The sequence below is a fragment of the Microchirus variegatus genome (genome assembly GCF_963457635.1).
Source record: "Microchirus variegatus genome assembly, chromosome: 5".
Lineage (NCBI taxonomy): Eukaryota > Metazoa > Chordata > Actinopteri > Pleuronectiformes > Soleidae > Microchirus > Microchirus variegatus.
This window is the reverse complement of record NC_139806.1, coordinates 14,408,906-14,426,166: the sequence shown is the minus strand read 5'-3', so window position 1 is coordinate 14,426,166 and position 17,261 is coordinate 14,408,906. Positions and strand designations below refer to the sequence as shown.

Below are 17,261 nucleotides of genomic sequence, written 5' to 3'. Positions count from 1 at the left end.
TCACGTAAACCACCCAAAAAACATTATCCAGACAGTGCAGTAACTCCGACACTGATTTTGTTTGATGTCGTCTCATAAATACCTTGTTATTCCAAAACATCTTGTGCTTGTTTTTGGGTTTTTTTAAACACCTCTGTTCCTCTCTCCTTCCTCTCTTCAGAGACCCTGAGGTTTGGTTTTATATTGTTGTGGTTGTTGGTGAGTTGTTGGTGGTTCCTGAGAAATGGGTCAGTTTGTGCAGCAGTGTGCGCTATACGAGATTTCAACCACATCTTTCAATGCCTGTTGGAAATGAGATACAATCTCTGAGGGTTTCGCTGTAGCTTCAAGTGTGAAATAGTGAATAATGAGTGTTGTGCATGTGTGCCATCATTTAAATTTAGCTTAAATCCCCACTCATCCCTTTTGATCCCATTGATTGCAAAGCATCGAAACAATCAGACATGATTTGGCATCTGATGGTCTATTTCTATATCGAACTTGCTCGAAAGAGAACAGAGATTAATCCCACAGGACGGAGTGAAGCTGGTGGTTTTTATTTATTTTAACTGTGTGACTCACCCGCTGCCCATTAAGCACAAACTGTCCCATATATTATTAATCTGTTTGGCTCTGTCTTCTCCCACTGCCAGCTTCAGAGTGCATCTTAACATGATACTCCCTGGTGATGATGATAAATTCTCTCTCATTCCCACTTCATCTGAAAAACAAACCTCCAAGAAAATATATGGGAAAAAAATTCTCATTATAATAGGCAACACTTTCTTGCCCTTTCCTTAAATGTTTGGACTGGAATGTTTGAGTTCCAGGTGCTCCTTCACTGCAACTGAGTTGAAAACAGTGTGTGGGAGAGATGACAGGTTGCCTGAAGGAATGCTGAAGCTCCCAGTGATTCATCAAAGCAACTTTTAATTCATACCCAGCAAAATGCCACGTCCTACGCACACATTCATCACCACATACCTGATCAAACAAATAACATGACACGAGTACATGGTGATTCAAACGCCTCCTCCCTGCTCACAGCTCATAGAAACATGACGTGTGCGGTTTCAAGGCATTTTAATTATTGCCAAGGAGCTCAGTCTGTGTTTATGCATGGTGATGATAAATACATTTGTGCAGCAAGTAGAGCTGAGGAGATGCAGCATGCATGAATTCAGCTGAGTGCCCCACCTCTCTGACTGAAACCATTAATGTCAACACAGATAAACTTAAATATCTTAAACAGAACTGTGTCTCTGTAATGGACTCTTGTCAGAAGTGTTTTTTAATGCAGTGCCATGATATCTTCTAAAATCCCCACAGCTTTCCGCTGAACATTTCTCACAATACAGGACGTGTTGATAATTTAAAGCTGTGTTGGTATCATTTTAATGAGTCTGGGAGATGATGGATGATAGGCTCCATCTTTCTTTTTCATATCCTCATGTTTTTTTTTCTCTTCTCCTGTGCCTTCCCTCCCTCTCCTCCTGCAGGTTTATGGTCTACTGACCCTGCCTTCCACAGGCAAGGAGTCAGAGGACCCGGGCCATGATTGGCTCTCCTGGCCCTGGTGGGGGTGCCTTAGTGCCATGGCCAAGGGTGTGGCAATGGGTCCTGACAGCTTCTCTGGTTGCAATGGTAACACTGATGCTACCAGGAAGTGGCCAGGCCTGTCCACCACGGTGTGAGTGCTCAGCTCAGCTGAGGTCAGTGTCATGCCAGCGGCGGCGGCTCACCAACATCCCAGAGGGCATCCCCACTGAGACGCAGCTCCTGGACCTCAGCAAGAACAGGCTCCGCTGGGTGCAGGCTGGTGACCTCGCACCATACCCACGACTGGAGGAAGTGGATCTCAGCGAGAACCTCATTACAACATTAGAGCCCAATGCCTTTGCCTCCATCCCAAGTCTTAAAGTGTTAAAGCTGAGGGGAAACCAGCTGAAGTTGGTGCCCATGGGGGCCTTCGCCAAGCTGGGCAATCTGACCAGCCTGGATCTGAGCGAGAACAAGCTGGTGATTTTACTGGACTACACCTTCCAGGATCTGAGGAGTCTGAAACATCTGGAGGTGGGAGACAACGAGCTGGTTTACATTTCCCACAAGGTAAGCTCTGCGGCATCTTTATAGACTTCAGATGTGAGTTTCATACCATGGAAGAGAATCAAAGTTTCGATCAGATATTCGTTTAATACAGTCTGATGTTTCCCAGTGAAGAACATCATTGTAATGCAGCAAGTTTGCTTGTAACTGTAGTACATGGATTTGCTCAGAAGGTTTTGGAAATTAACTCTCACCCTCTGACAGAAGCAGGTTCTGTTTCTAGTCTTTATGCTAGGCTAGTTGGCTAATGAATCAACAAAGGAGGATTCTATGGTGACCATGCCATAAGGAAAACAAAGCAATTTTTCATCAGTAGAAAACTCCTGAGGACTTTGGGTTTGACAGCACTTTTCTCCACTAATGGCTCCACAAAATCTTAGAACAGCCATTCCCATTCCCATGAACACTGCAGCTCAATTTAAATTCTGAAAGTCCTCTGTTGACTTATTGTGACATATTGTTGATTTCCACAGACTGTTCATAAAAACATTCTGATTACAATTGATTAAAATGTTGTCTTAAATTGAAAAACTCTTATAAACTTAACATGTTTATAACCTCACACAAGCTACACTTTGCAAATCACTGCCCTAGAGTTTGCAGTGTTATTGGACCTCTGAATTTCTGTCAACAGACCTTCTACTTTCATTGTGTTTGTCTTAGTATACAAACTGAACACTAAACTGTATTTCCTAGGCATTTTCAGGGTTACTGGGGCTGGAGGATCTCACAATACAGCACTGCAACCTGACATCCATCTCTGGCCAGACACTGTCCTATCTGCGCAGCCTGGTCACTCTTCGTCTCCATCACCTCAGCGTTGCTGCCCTGGAGGACCAGAACTTCCGCAAGCTCACCAACCTGCGGGCTCTGGACATTGACCATTGGTCATACTTAGAGTATATCTCCCCACTCAGTTTCCAGGGTCTGGACCTTCACTGGCTCTCCATCACCAACACCAACATCACCTCTGTCCCTTCCACCTCCTTCAAGAACCTGGTGCACCTCACGCACCTCAATCTGTCCTACAATCCCATCACCACACTAGAGCCCTGGGCCTTTAAAGACCTGCTGAGGCTGAAGGAGCTCATCATGGTAAACACAGGGTTGGTGACAGTGGAGCCCCATGCCCTTGGAGGCCTCCGACAGATCCGGGTCCTCAACTTCTCCTCCAACGACTTGCAGACTCTGGAAGAGGGTTCCTTTCACTCTGTCAACAGCCTTGAGACCCTCAGAGTGGATGGGAACCCCCTGATGTGTGACTGCCGTCTATTGTGGATCCTGCAAAGACGCAAGACCCTCAACTTTGACGGCAGAGTGCCGGTGTGTGTGGGGCCGGTGGAGGTGCAGGGGGTTAGCCTCAGCACCTTCACCGATTCTGCACTCTTCGATCACTTTACATGCCAGAAACCTAAGATACGCAATCGCAAGATGCAGCAGGTAATAATGATTGCATTAACATTGAAGTGGACATATTATGCAAAATCAATTTTTATTTCATTTTAATACTTATATTTGGGACTCTGGAGGCCCTATGAGTAGGCAAAGTGTGAAAAAAAGATGACTGACTTATGTTTTTGTGGTCTGCCTCAGTCTAAGTACAGGAGATAAAACATGCAGTGTTGACTTCCGCACTCATTGCTACTTCAGAGTTTGACATTCCTGGAATTGTTGTCTCGCGGAGCTCCACTTTGTCCCTAAAAAACGCAAGAGTGCAGATGAGGGAAATAGTATCCGGAAGAGCAGAAGTCTGCGAAGTGTTCTATTCTTGGCTGCACAGTGCAGCACAGAGTTCTACACAAACTTCCAGCCTCAGAGGATTTACGTGTCCAGTGGATACATTTTATATATGAAGGCAATGTGCCGGCTAGAGTCGGTAAATGATGGCGTTTCCAAATGCTAACTGCTGTTAGCTGCCGGAGCTTCAGAGACGCTGACATAGTTTCCTGTGTCTCATTTGCATTTAAAGAGACAGGCACTCAAAACAGGGAGGGTGATTGAACTGCTGTGGTGATTCATCCTTAAGGTATTTTGACCAAAGAATGTCACAGACGTGTTCATTAGGACACCAGGGAACAAGGATAACTTGTAGAAATAGGGTATAATATGTCTCCTTTAATTACTTTGCAAATACTTTCTTTTCTGACTCGAATGCATTTATTAATCCATGCATTCCTTTTCTCAGGTGATTGCCCGTGAGGGCCAGCCAGTGCGTTTTCTGTGTCGAGCTGAAGGAGAACCTCCACCTACTATTATATGGATTTCCCCACAACGCAGACGGATCACCACAAAGACCTTGGGGCGTATTACTGTCCTGCCAAGTGGCACCCTGGAGATTCGCTATGCCCAGCTCACTGACAGCGGAACATACATCTGTATTGCCAGTAACGCCGGGGGCAATGACACCTACTTCGCCACACTCACCGTGCGCGGCCAGCCACTGGACGCCGCTTCAGCCTTTTTTCTCAACCGCTCACTATACAGCAGTGAGTTCTTTAATGACACAAATCTGAATAGCACACGTGTTTTCCTCAAGTTCACCTTGGACCTGACAACCATCTTGGTCTCCACGGCAATGGGTTGCATCACTTTCCTGGGAGTGGTCCTCTTCTGTTTCCTGCTGTTGTTCGTGTGGAGCCGAGGACGCGGCCAACGCAAGAACAACTTCACAGTGGAGTACTCTTTCCGGAAATCTGAACCCGTCACTGGGGGAACCTCAGGAGGGACCAGAAAGTTCAACATGAAAATGATATGAAACAACGCAGCCAGGGGTCCTTCGGGGGAGGCATGAGCACGTCCCAAAAACGTGTTTGACACACGCAAACGCACACAGCCACTGACTCGCAAAGAAGCTTGAAAGCACAATTTAGGTTCCTGTTCATGGCTCCATTCAAAATTGAGTGCCTGCATTAAAACCAGAGCCATGACGCGATTTACATAAATTTGTGAATGACAACAAAATGATCCTGACCTGTTTCTCTCAGTGGTTTTATTCAGCATGTGATGAAAACATGTTTGAGTGAGCCTAGAGTATTGATTCCTACAGCTGCTTGTCATCAATGCTTGAGGAGAAAAACTAAATTTGAGCACTTGTGGTGAAGTGTTGACCGAGCTGTGGAATACTGGTAGTCATGTCTCTCATTTTATATCGAAAAGTCATTGATGAAGTTGTTTCTTTTCATCAAAATTTCCCTTTACTCCATTTTCTGTAGTAAAGGGAAATAAAGGGAAGTGCAATGCACGGAGACCTGGCTACCATCTATTTGTAGAATTCTTAACTATGCTCTTTAAAGCCTGCCTTGTTAAGAGTCATGCATGTAGAGTTGCAGTTAAGAGTTAAGTTGTAAACTCCCACCACTGAATAAAACACATGCTTTTGAAAGAGAATTGGATTTTTTTATTTCTGTGGAAAATTCAGTATAACATCTAATTTGATTTACTCTGACCACAGCTCAACAGTGAGGTCGACTGTTTCATTAACACTATCACATTTGTTTAATGAACAAAAGCTTATTGGATGTAGAATATGATCTCATCAGACAATCTGGTCAGAAGGAGCGGACATGGATCAATCATATTTGGCCTCTGCTTTGCAAACTTTTGCGAAATTAGCTGTGTGAGTTTGGGACGAGCGCACTGTCCGTCAGCTGCTGTGGCTGCCCGTTGCCCGGAGGGTTTGGTTAGGAAGTCAAGCGCTTCGTACACGGGCAGCTACAGTAACCATAGCAACCAATACAGTAGAGAGCAAGAGGGACCAGGCTGGTGGCCATGTGAGGGTCACTTGGCAGAAGGGGAGGGAAGAAAGAGGTCAACATGTTCTCTGCTTGCTCTCCCTCAGATCACAAGCCCAGGGACGACCCAGCAGCCTCCACCCTCGGTCCCTGCCCTCTGCTGTGTTGGTAGACATCTGACCTTCACAACGCTGCCGGGGGGGAGCAGCCTGAAGAGTCAGGTTCTACTCAGAGACAGAGAAAGGACACACAGTGACACTATGGAGGTGTTCACATCACTGACACACTCATCCAGGTCGTGGTAAACGTCACATAACAACACACATATAGCACCTTTTCTCAGGAAAAGAGAATTAACGAGCCAACAGAGCAAATACAATGACACATACTCTCCTAAAATCTTACCCTTCCTAACTTAGCAATACTGAATCATAAAGCCAAAATCACTCTCCGAGAGAGAATCAGCGTGAGCATGTGACTGAAGAAACAAAGCCATAGAATGTATGTTGTTGTTTTTTATATCCAGTAGTCGATGTGCATGATTTAATTAATACTAGTTAATGTCACTGCCATTTTACAAGCTGTTGTGATGATCACAAGACCATCTGCTGTCACGAGGCTTCATCGTGACGGTAACTCATAACACGCGCACTTGCACTAAAAACCACCATCGAGACTGAAGGAACAGCAATCACCTTCACACATGACTTCACATACAAATTGACGATGCACCACACGAGTGTAACTGACTGATCTCTCTCTGTCTCTGAGGCGGTCGGTGTGCGAATGTCTCTGCCCCCCTAGCCCAGTGCATCCCCCCTCCTCACCCCCACGCCCCACCAACACACCCCCACTGGGTCCTCCTTTGGGAGGGGTCCCTGGCTGGAGACCAAGGAATTAAAATGTAAATGAAGTCGTGTCAACCCTACCCACGCCATGTGCATCGTATAGTGGAGAATAGTACTGTGATTTAAAAAAAAAGACAAAAAAGTTTCATTTCAAGTGTTATTTTGCCTCCTGTTTACCCTCCATTCTGTTTCACTCATTTGTTGTTTACTGTGACCCTTTGGCTGTCTCCCTTTTTAGAGCTCCATGTCCAATGTGTGGCGCTGTTCTGTTCTCAAGGCTGTACACAACTCGCCCAAAACCAGGCAGAACAAAATCTTGATTTTTAAAGAAACAGCCGACAGTTGTCTCCCATCTGTAGAATTTAAACTCTAAAAACGAAGGAAGGACTTTACACAGTCGTACATGACATTAGAAGAAAAATGAAACTGTACTAAATCTAATTTCTCAAAGTCAGACTATTATGCAACTGGAATTAAAACTCCGCATGTACTGTATATCTTCAGTCGGGCCAGAGATGGAATCAAACAGGGTGCTCTGCATTTCCCACACCCGGCTTATACCTGGAAGTAATAGAGGCTGTTGGTACAGAGACGAATAAGACAACAGTGATAAAAAACATAAAATCCAGTTCTCTCAGCTTAACAAATTTAATATTTTAAAGTTCGTGGATGGCAAACAGACTCAGGTCAGACTACACATTGTAAGCAAGATTATAGCCAATCCAACAGTGTTGAGATCTGTCAACCGTGAAAATCAACCATTTTATAGCGTGTACTGTGTCATAGTGAAATGATGATTATTGATATTTCTGAGTAGCCTCAGGACCTCCCTACAGAAAGTTGAGACACAATGACAGACAAACAATGACAGTACAGAGCACTCTGCAGGTACAAAAGTAACACGCACAAATGAACAAAATGACACAGCGAAAGAGGAGTGACCCACCAAGTGTTCTCTTTGAAGGCTTGACAGTTCGGCCTTTCCCAACATAGAGAGTATCATAAACCCTGCTTTGAACACCATTCTGTGTTTGCAGTCTTCTTTCCAGGTCTTCCTTGATGATTGATCAGATCAGACCATCGTGTGGTCTGCCATGTCTGTTGATCATGTGATATAGTGACGATCATAACAGACCAAAATGATCGTATAGTCCAACCTTGGCTTTATTCAGTGATATATTTGGATTCCACCAAAACACAGCACTTTACACAGTGTGACTGCATAAGTGTTACTTCGTTTTAAAGGGTCATACTCTGAAAGCACAAATTCAACACTATTGAAATAGTTTGGGAATAACGAGTGAGCCTCAGCTCTCAAAATAAATCATGCAAATCCATTCTTGTACCTTAAGAGAAATGATGAAACCCCAACTTCTGTGTCAGGATGAATAACTGAACAGTTGTTAAAGATTCATGAGGCCAAATGCGAACAGATGAATGCACTTCCCTGGTTTTTAGATCACATTTCACAGTGTCAGCAGCCATTTTTTACTTGGCTCAGTGTTGTGAACAGTACATTGTCTTCTTGGACATCTTCCTTCTCCCACTTCAGGTCCCTCTGTGTTTCCATTCCCTGGTATTTCTCAGTGGAAAGTAGGTTTAGAGGACAATGAGAATGTCTAGTGATTGTTGATGGTGTTATTGTGTAAGCATCATTCACAAATGTAATCATAGATGATGGTGTGTTTCATTTTTATCTTCTTCTCTTTCTCCCTCTTTATACCGCCCTCTTCCCCCTCTTCCTGTTTCCCGTCTATTTAACATTACCAACCCCTTGTTGTCCCTGTTCACAGTATTAGGCTGGAATATGGTTGTGTGGTAGTAGACACGTGTTCTGTGTGGTCAGTGAGTGTTGTCGTGTTATGATTGTGTTGCTCCTCTTAGTGACATCCAACATGGAGCAGTGACTGGATCAGTGGAGACAAAAGATGAAAGGGGTGACCCAGGTTCCTAAAAAAAAAAAAACAAACAAAAAAAAAAGAGTGAACATTGATTCCCATTTCACACCCGACTCATTCCTGAAAACAATATCTTGGAACTTTCCTGCTCTGCACAGTGCCACAACGGGACCTTACTCTGGATATGAACACTCCTGTAATGTGACTGTAATGTATGTAATATTTCTTGTCACACTTTAACTATGAAATGTAGAAAGGGGGGATGTGTGTGGTTAGTTGTTGTCATACTGTTTGCCATCTTTTTAACTAGAAATCTGTGCATTCATTTGAGGGTTGGAAATCAGCACTTTTATCTTTCCAAGCTTCAGAAATTCTTGAAAATTTAAAGGACTTTTTTTCCCCCAACTCATAATGAAAAGCTCCCATCCAGCTGAAATCATCAAACGTTGTTTGGATTATGTGAAACATTTTAATAGATAAATTAAACACCATTCTTCAGCAGCTCTCAAAGAAACAGTCCCAGTGCGCACAGCCACCGCCTCAGTGATTTTGACAGACACAGTGTTTGTAGAAAACCAGTGGAGCTGAGCCTGATTCATCGTCTCTGCCGTGATTCTTAAGAATGTAGGCTAAGCAATTCCCTGCTCCCATCTGCAGCTCATCCTTGCCTCTGGTTGGTGTGTCGTAGTCTAGACGCCCCATTTACAGCAGCTTAACTATTAGGGATCCCTTTCATTGACAAAAATAAAACAAACCCTAGACTCCAGTCGCCATGACGTCATCACCAGCCAAGACTGTATGATTCTTTATTTTGGTTTATAATGGCATTTTATCTAAATTTTAAGACTGCATTTCTACAGCCTCAGTCTCCTGCCATCTGTGGCTCCAAATGAGCTCTAAATGAATCCATCTCTCCTTCCACATCATACAGCTGCTGTTTTGATTGGATTAGACTTGAGTTGAATTACCCAAGCTGAGAGGAGCGGTAATGGGATGGCGGAGATGTTAGCTTGTCTGACTGGATGATTACTTGCCTTATTAGGCTCATTTCCATAACAGACCACTCCAACAACAGAACAGGGGTGTCATGCAAACACTGCAGGCTGGATTTATGGCGCTAATTCACCTTTTCACATCTGTTGAATGGAGATGTTACTGATGCTGATGGTTCCCTTTAATTGGACACGATAATGCAAATGGCTACATTCATGTATGGTTGGACATGAAGCAAAGCATTGCTGAAGGATCAGTTTGAAGCACATTGGACAGATAACTGCTTCATTTCAACCTTGAGTGTAAAATGCAAATGCCCCCCCGGTCCCCTTTCTACGTGACAATACTGACTCCCAGTGGGCAACAAGAGTAACAACCAAAATGGGACCATACCGTTTTGCTGATATGTGGGTGTCATACTGTGAAACAACTAAAGTGAGCATATTGACTGTTAGCTTCATATAGCTCAGTGCATCACTGATTTTCTTATAGCCATAGCGTGATCTCCTCTCCACTCTGTGTGTTTTGGGAAATGTTTTGCATTCAGGCTCCTGTGTGTGGAGAGGTTTTTATCAGAACAGGCCCCCGTTTGATCAGACGCACCGTTACAAAGGCCTGCTTTTAGATAAACTGATGGCGCCAATAAGACAAACAGTAACCATCATAAAATATCGCAGCATAATTCTCTCTCTCTGTACGACTGTGAGCGGATCAGCCATTGATCGACTCCCGAGTCCAGAAGGAGGGGAACATGATTTCTTGTGGTGTTATAGCAGGTTTAATCTATGCATGCCTTTTGTACACACTGATTGGTCTTGCCAAACTCTCACCTACACTTGTATGTAGAGCTATGGGTGCCATTGTTGGTGGCCATGGGACTGGTTGAAAAAAAAGCAAAGTGAGACTATTGACACGTGCATTTACAAATATTTAAACAAAAGAGTCCTTTTGTCTATTCAGGATGATTGAACTTGCACACACATCTATAAATACACCAAAGTTGTGTTCAGGTGTGTAAGTTATAGATAAAGTGATTGATATTCCAAGCAGGATGCTGGGAGTGATCAATGCTGTATGGGGATAGGATTATTAATGGCATACTTACATTGATTTATCCTGAACCTTGTCACTGTTCCAGAATCCTTCTGGAGAAGGAGGAGGTGTACAGAGCGCTCACAGACCTGGTTGGCACTCATTCCTAGGTTTCTACCATGCATTTTTTTAAAGACTTTCTCAGTTTAAATACGAGATTGGTGCCAGCTTTCAAACTAAGTGTCCAGGTCTGATGTAATCCTCTCTCACCTTCTCCAAAGGGAACTTTCATTGGTATAGTAGCTCTGTATTTGCTGGAAAATAAGCATGTCTTAAATTTGGCTCTCTCTCTGTCTCTGTGGTGATCTCTGTCTCTTTCATACTCTCTCTCTTTCTCTTTTGTCTCTTTCTCTCTTTCTCTCTCCTTATCAAACTGGCACGGACTCGTAAGAAGAGATTTTAATCAATCTCTTTCATTTTTTTTTTTTTACATTCGTACATGTTTGTTCCTCTTTTATACGACCTCTGAAACCTAGGAATGAGTGTCCCAGTTAAATGCAGAGCTACTATTATAGAGTGAACTTCTTTAATTCCATAGTATCAACTGGTTCAAGATTGAAGCAAATGACCGACTCACATTAATGACTGTTATACAGTAAGTAACACATTTGGAGTCTCCTCTTCGCAAACATGTGACTGTACCCTCGTCATCGCAGTTATATTTTGGACGTGTCGATCCTTGGATTTAAAGAACAGACCCTGTATATATTAGGTCGATTAGCCATATCACGTCATCTAATCTGTAGACCTCCTTGCCATGTCTGACAGAGGAAAATGACTGTTGAACTGTAAATATTGTAGGTATAGAAATATAGGATTTAATTACTGCTTCTTTTCTCCAGGGATCGCCCACGTTTTGCTCAGTCCCATGGCTGCTCGGTCTCAAGGGGGAAAGAATAAACAATAATGTACTTGTCTAAAAAGCAAGAGTTGTTTTTTTTTAATTATTATTATCATTATTTCAATATTTGTTTTATATGCCGTCTGTCTCTGTAAATGAACTCCTTTTCCGTCATAAAAGCATGATGTGACCTGTGTCCTGCTGTGTCTCTCTTTGTTGTCTCACGGATGCTACACCGCGCTGCGTGTCCTGTCGAGCATGTCGTTCAAAAAACAAACTAGAAAGTATGACAAGTGTTCAATACTAATTCAGTAAGACACTATTCAATAAACAGTCATCGCTTCGTATACACACACAGCATTTAAAGCAGCCGCAATCGATATGCTACTGTTGGTAGAAGACAAAGTAAGAGAGAAGAAGGACGTGTAGAGGGTGGAAGTGAGAGAAGGGACATTAAATGTAGGGACTATGACTGGTAAAGGAAGAGAGCTGGCTGATTTGACAGCGAGAAGGACATATAGATATATTACATACACTACAGTTCAAAAGTTTGGGAATGTCATTATTTTTTTAGAGGAAAGCGCTTTTTTTCAATGAATATAACATTAAATGAATCATAAATACACTCTATACCTGCAAACATCTGGTTTTTAATGGAACATAAAAGAGGCCCATTTCCAGTGTTCTAATGGTACATTGTGTTTGCTAATCACGTTAAAAGGCTATTGGATGATTAGAAAACCCTTGAAAACCCTTGTGCAATAATGTTATCACAGCTGAAAACAGTTCTGCTGGTTCTTTGACCAAGTTTGAAGGACAATATGTCTTTGATTATATTTTCTATTCATTTTGCAACTATTTTGATGAATAAAAGTGTGAGTTTGAATGGAAACACAAACAAATTGTATAGGTGACCCCAAACTTCAAAATGGTAGTGTATATACAGACGACATCACATGACTCCAATCTTGGCTTCACTCCACTCTTCGCTCCCTTAAGATTTTACTGATCACTTTTAAGGCTCGTCAAGGTCTAGCCTCTGAATACATCACAGACATGCTGACCCCGTACGAGCTTGTTCGCAGCCTTAGATCCACGGGCGAGTCTCTCTTAACTGTTCCAAGGCTGAGGCTCAAAACCAGGGGTGACCATGCCTACTTCGTCAGAGCGCCTCGGCTTTGGAGCGGCCTGCCCGCAGAGATAAGGCTTGCTAAATCAGTATCATCTTTTAAATAACTTAATTTTTATAGACTTGCCTTTATGTGATGCAGTCTTTTTTATCCTTTTATCTCATTGCTCTTCTTTCTTTGCAAGCACCTTAAATCAATGTTATTATTTGTTTTGTTTATCCGGTATATATGTGAATTTTGATTTGTGTATATCAGAGCACTTTCTAAATTGTTGTTTTTCAAGGTATTATACAAATTAAGCTATTATTATTGTTATTATTATAATCCGTATGCAAGAGGTGAAGTGGAAGTGAAGCAAGGTCAGGAGCATCGGAGGAGGAGGAGGTTTCACGCTGTTGTAGCATGGTTTATATAGAAAACAATACTGGGTCTGGGTCATTTTAAAGGAAGAGGTTGTAAAGAGAGTGTTCTGGTGGTGAAGAAAGTGTCACACAGAATCAGGGGGTTGAAGCTAGAAATTGTAGGTGTGATGTTGAATACATAGATGATGTAGAAGCTGAATGAGATAGAACGCTGCAAGGTGAGGCCAGGTGAGAACATGGCTCAGCAGCATCGGATGGTAGTTTTGTAGGATGACTTTTGAAACCAAGGAGAGGAGGCGAGCGAAAGCGAAGCCAAGACATTAAATGGGGGAAGAAGAAGGACGAAGGTTGCACAGAGTAGTTGCGATGACTATTACAGCTAAAACGGGGAGGGGAAACAACCAATAAGGTGTTTGGTGTATCCCTATCCATCTAAGGAAACTCGATGAAACAAGGAAATACAGGAAAGTTTCCAAAAGAAGAGGATGGCAAAGACACATTTGCACAGGGAGATGAAGAAAGTAGGCAGAAGTACTGGGAGTCTAGACGTGCAGCAAAGAGAGAGGTGGCAAAAGAAAGGGTTTATAATGAGTTGTATGAGGGACTGGACACTGAGGAAGGAGAAAATAACTTGTATTGACAGAGAGATAGAGCTGGAAATGATGTGCAGCCGGTTAGAGTGATTAAGGACAGAGATGGAAATGTTCTCAGAACTGAGTGCAGCAGGTTCATGTCCAAGAGAGTACCACAGCGAAGCGATGTTTGCTTTGAGAGTGCTGATGGACAAGTACAGAGAAGAGAAGGCCAGTGGGAGTCGCACTGTGTCTTTGTGGATGTAGATAAAGCTTATGATGGGGATTCCAAATCTAGATCCTCAGGGTCATAAGGTCATTGGTTAACATTACTGTTAATGGAGTTTTATGCCACCAGGTGGCATCAGAGCACAACAATAAGAAACCCTCCACCGGTACCACCACCAGACAATGAAACAGTCAGTCAGTTGTTTGTCGTTTTATTGTTTTAGTCAAAACACACAATTTACCCATATTGGTTTTCACTTAGTGTATTATTTGTTCCATTACTTGATTCACCCTCCAGAAACTCAACACAAAACTGACAGATTATTATTATCTGGAAGATGAAGATCAGAAGAAAGGCTCTCTCTGTGTGTGTGTGTGTGTGTGTGTGTGTGTGTGTGTGTGTGTGTGTGTGTGTGTGTGTGTGTGTGTGTGTGTGTGTGTTCATGCACTTTCACGCATATGTGTGCAGGCATTTGATCAACATCTTCGATTAGATGTCCACTTAACAAGTCAGATCCCCCACCACCACCTGGGTGCATTGGCCCCCATGGTAAAGGTCACTCTGAAGAGGTCAAAGGTGACCACACACACACATGCACACATCCCTGTGAGAGCCATCCTTCCTACTTTCTTCCCACCTCTCCTGTCCAGTCAGGATTTCTGCCCTCCACCTCTCCTTTTTTTTCTTCTTCCTTTCTGCTCTCATTTGAAATTGATTGTCTTCTACCATCACAAAGACACTTGGTTCTGATTGATTGATTGATTGATTGGTAAGGGAAGAGGAAGAGAACATCGACACTGGGGCTTCCAGAGCTCTGAGGTCTGTCTGAAGGTAAAAGAAAATGATGCCATTTTGATGCACTGGAAGAAATCATATTTCAGCTGCACGGCTGTCTATTTGTTTAGGCTTTTGAAAAAAAACACAGCCAAACACCCAGGCCGATTGAATTTTGATTATACAAACTGAAACACGCAAACAAAACAGAGGAACTCACACCCACACTCACACTAACATGATGAAACACGGGGTAAGCACACACACAAACATGGACGTGTGGAGACAATCTCCACACAAAGGGAGGTGTTTACGACTGTGGGAAACACACAGGTGATGAGGTTGTTACACGTACAAATACACGTTTTTATACAAATACACAAACGGCACGGTAAAGACACAGAGCTAGAAAAGAACGCAAAGATCGTTTGGAAACCAAAACCAGTAGTTTCTTCCCCTGTTTCTCCTCCTCTCCTCCACCTGTAGAGGTACATTTCATCCTGCAGTTTATATACACTTATATAATATTCATGCATAAAAGAATTGCTCATCACACCCCTAATAACAGAGGTGCTTTGGTTGGATCTATTTTTTTTACTGTTTACAAATAGGAGAATATCTTTAAACACAAAATACGCCCCAAAAAGTGATGCAAAACAGATGTTCTGTGTCCTTGATGTGTCCTTTTATTATCTCAATTTCTGATCCTTCTTTGATTTCTTCATCCCTTCTTTTATTTTGACACATATCATGTCCCACCTTTCCCTTATCCTCCCCGTTTCCTCCACCTTTTTCTCTATTCACCACAAAAAGGACACGTGCAAACTGAAAAACAGTAACTTAAAGGATCTTAAACCATAAGATAACTTCTTTGTCGTACATGTACTCTTCGTTGGAGAAATACAAAGACAGAACAATCATTTTACCGGTGACTTTAATGTCACTCTCATTGCTAAACATTGTCATTATTGTTTCACTACACACCCTTTACAATAAAGACTTGAGGTATATCAAGATGAATTGTCTACACATGCCTGCCTCGTTGCAACGCTACTCTGGACGGAGGGACCACAGAGATGGTTTTTGAATGGATGGGGGATGAAAAATGTAGGATTGCCTGTTGGTTGGGATTGAAATAGGTCTGTGTGAGAGAGAGCACAATTAAGAGGGTTTTGTAAATCGCTGTATACACACACACACACATGCACCTACACCCCAATTATAAATTACACAAAAATATCTCTGGTGGGAGTGTGTGTGCATGTGTGTGTGTCATGGAGGGGACTCGGCCAGATGACGTGGAAGTTAACATTCTTTCGCCCTCGTTGAGTTTAAAAAAGTGCTCTTGAACAAAAGTAGCTATTAAATGTCATGAGGAACCTCCATTGTTGCTGCCCCTTCACCCAGTGTGTGTGTGTGTGTGTGTGTGTGTGTGTGTGTGTGTGTGTGTGTGTGTGTGTGTGTGTGTGTGTGTGTGTGTGTGTGTGTGTGTGTGTGTGTGTGTGTGTGCGTGCGTGTGTGCGTGTGCGTGTGCGTGTGCGCGTGCGCGTGCGCGTGTGCGTGTGTGTGTGTGTGTTCAGAGCAGTCCGACCCCTGGTTGAAGGAAAAAAGGCACTCAACTCTTCCCACATAACAAACACCCGTCAGTGTTTGTTATGCAGCACGACTGCTCTGCTCAGGTGTGTGTGTGTTTGTGTGCGTGCGTGTGTGTGTGTGCACGTAGATGCATAAGCCTGCACCTGTCATTTGAATGTGCACGTGGGTGTATGTGTGTGTGTGTGCATTTGTGTAGCGTTTGATTGTGTGCACATCCCAAGTCCAGTGTGACATGGCAGGCTCCAAGTATCTTTGGTATTGACGCTGCATCACAGTCCACCCTATTCTAAAGAGGTAGCCAGCCACACACACACTCACATACACATGCAAACACACACAAAAGTATTATTATTATTATTATTATTATTATTAAGTGTGAACTTCAAACATTTGCACTCAATGAAATTTTCCCAATCTGGACTTTGGTAAAACTTTGGTTGTACATGACGCCTCCAACAAGGAATCTGATATAGTGCACTAGCCAGAACTCAAACTATGGAGGTTTCCTCCCAGTCTGATAACAAGCCACTCCCCACTTCTTCCATCTGTCTGCTTCTCCTCTCTAATATGATTATCTCCCGCTACAAGATGCTACACGAGTGGCTTTGCCCACAAATAAACAAAAAGGCATAATAAATAAAAATGAGGCTGTTATCATGGCAACCAAAAAAACACCATCAGCAGAGGAATGCAGTGACAGTCCGAAGGTTACAGGTCAGAGAAGAGGTCCTTCACGTCCAGACGGTCCAGCTATCCCATAACACTGGTATTCACAAATATGCACTGTGGTATCCCTTCATTGTCTGTGCATAGGATCAGTCTATAACATGTTGTTGATTCTTCTTTGTCCTTTTCTTTTTTTTCTCAATCGTTAACATCTCGTTGACAAGGTGCTTCTTTACATAAAGTTTCAGCACAACATAGCACAATATGTCTATGGTACTAGTGTTTACCCGCATCAATAGTAAGGAGGGAAAAACTATAAAGGAAAGACACAACAAGAGGAGAGGAGATAAATAGAGGATAGATAAAACACAGGGATGAACTCAAAGATTATTTACAGTCATTGTCTCTGTGTATCATGTCAATCACATCAAATGTTTTTGTTTT

The 17,261-nt window shown here is 42.8% G+C and overlaps 1 protein-coding gene across 1 annotated transcript; it reads left to right on the top strand.

Annotated features, from left to right (window-relative positions):
• Nucleotides 1-1,533: 1,533 nt before the first annotated feature.
• On the top strand, nucleotides 1,534-4,840 carry lingo3b (leucine rich repeat and Ig domain containing 3b; the record flags this gene model as incomplete). The annotated part of the gene is made up of 3 exons (XM_083889007.1): nucleotides 1,534-2,088; nucleotides 2,782-3,525; nucleotides 4,271-4,840. The coding sequence occupies 3 exons, from the start codon at nucleotides 1,534-1,536 to the stop codon at nucleotides 4,838-4,840; spliced, it is 1,869 nt and encodes a 622-aa protein (XP_083745133.1).
• Between the last annotated feature and the right edge of the window lie 12,421 nt (nucleotides 4,841-17,261).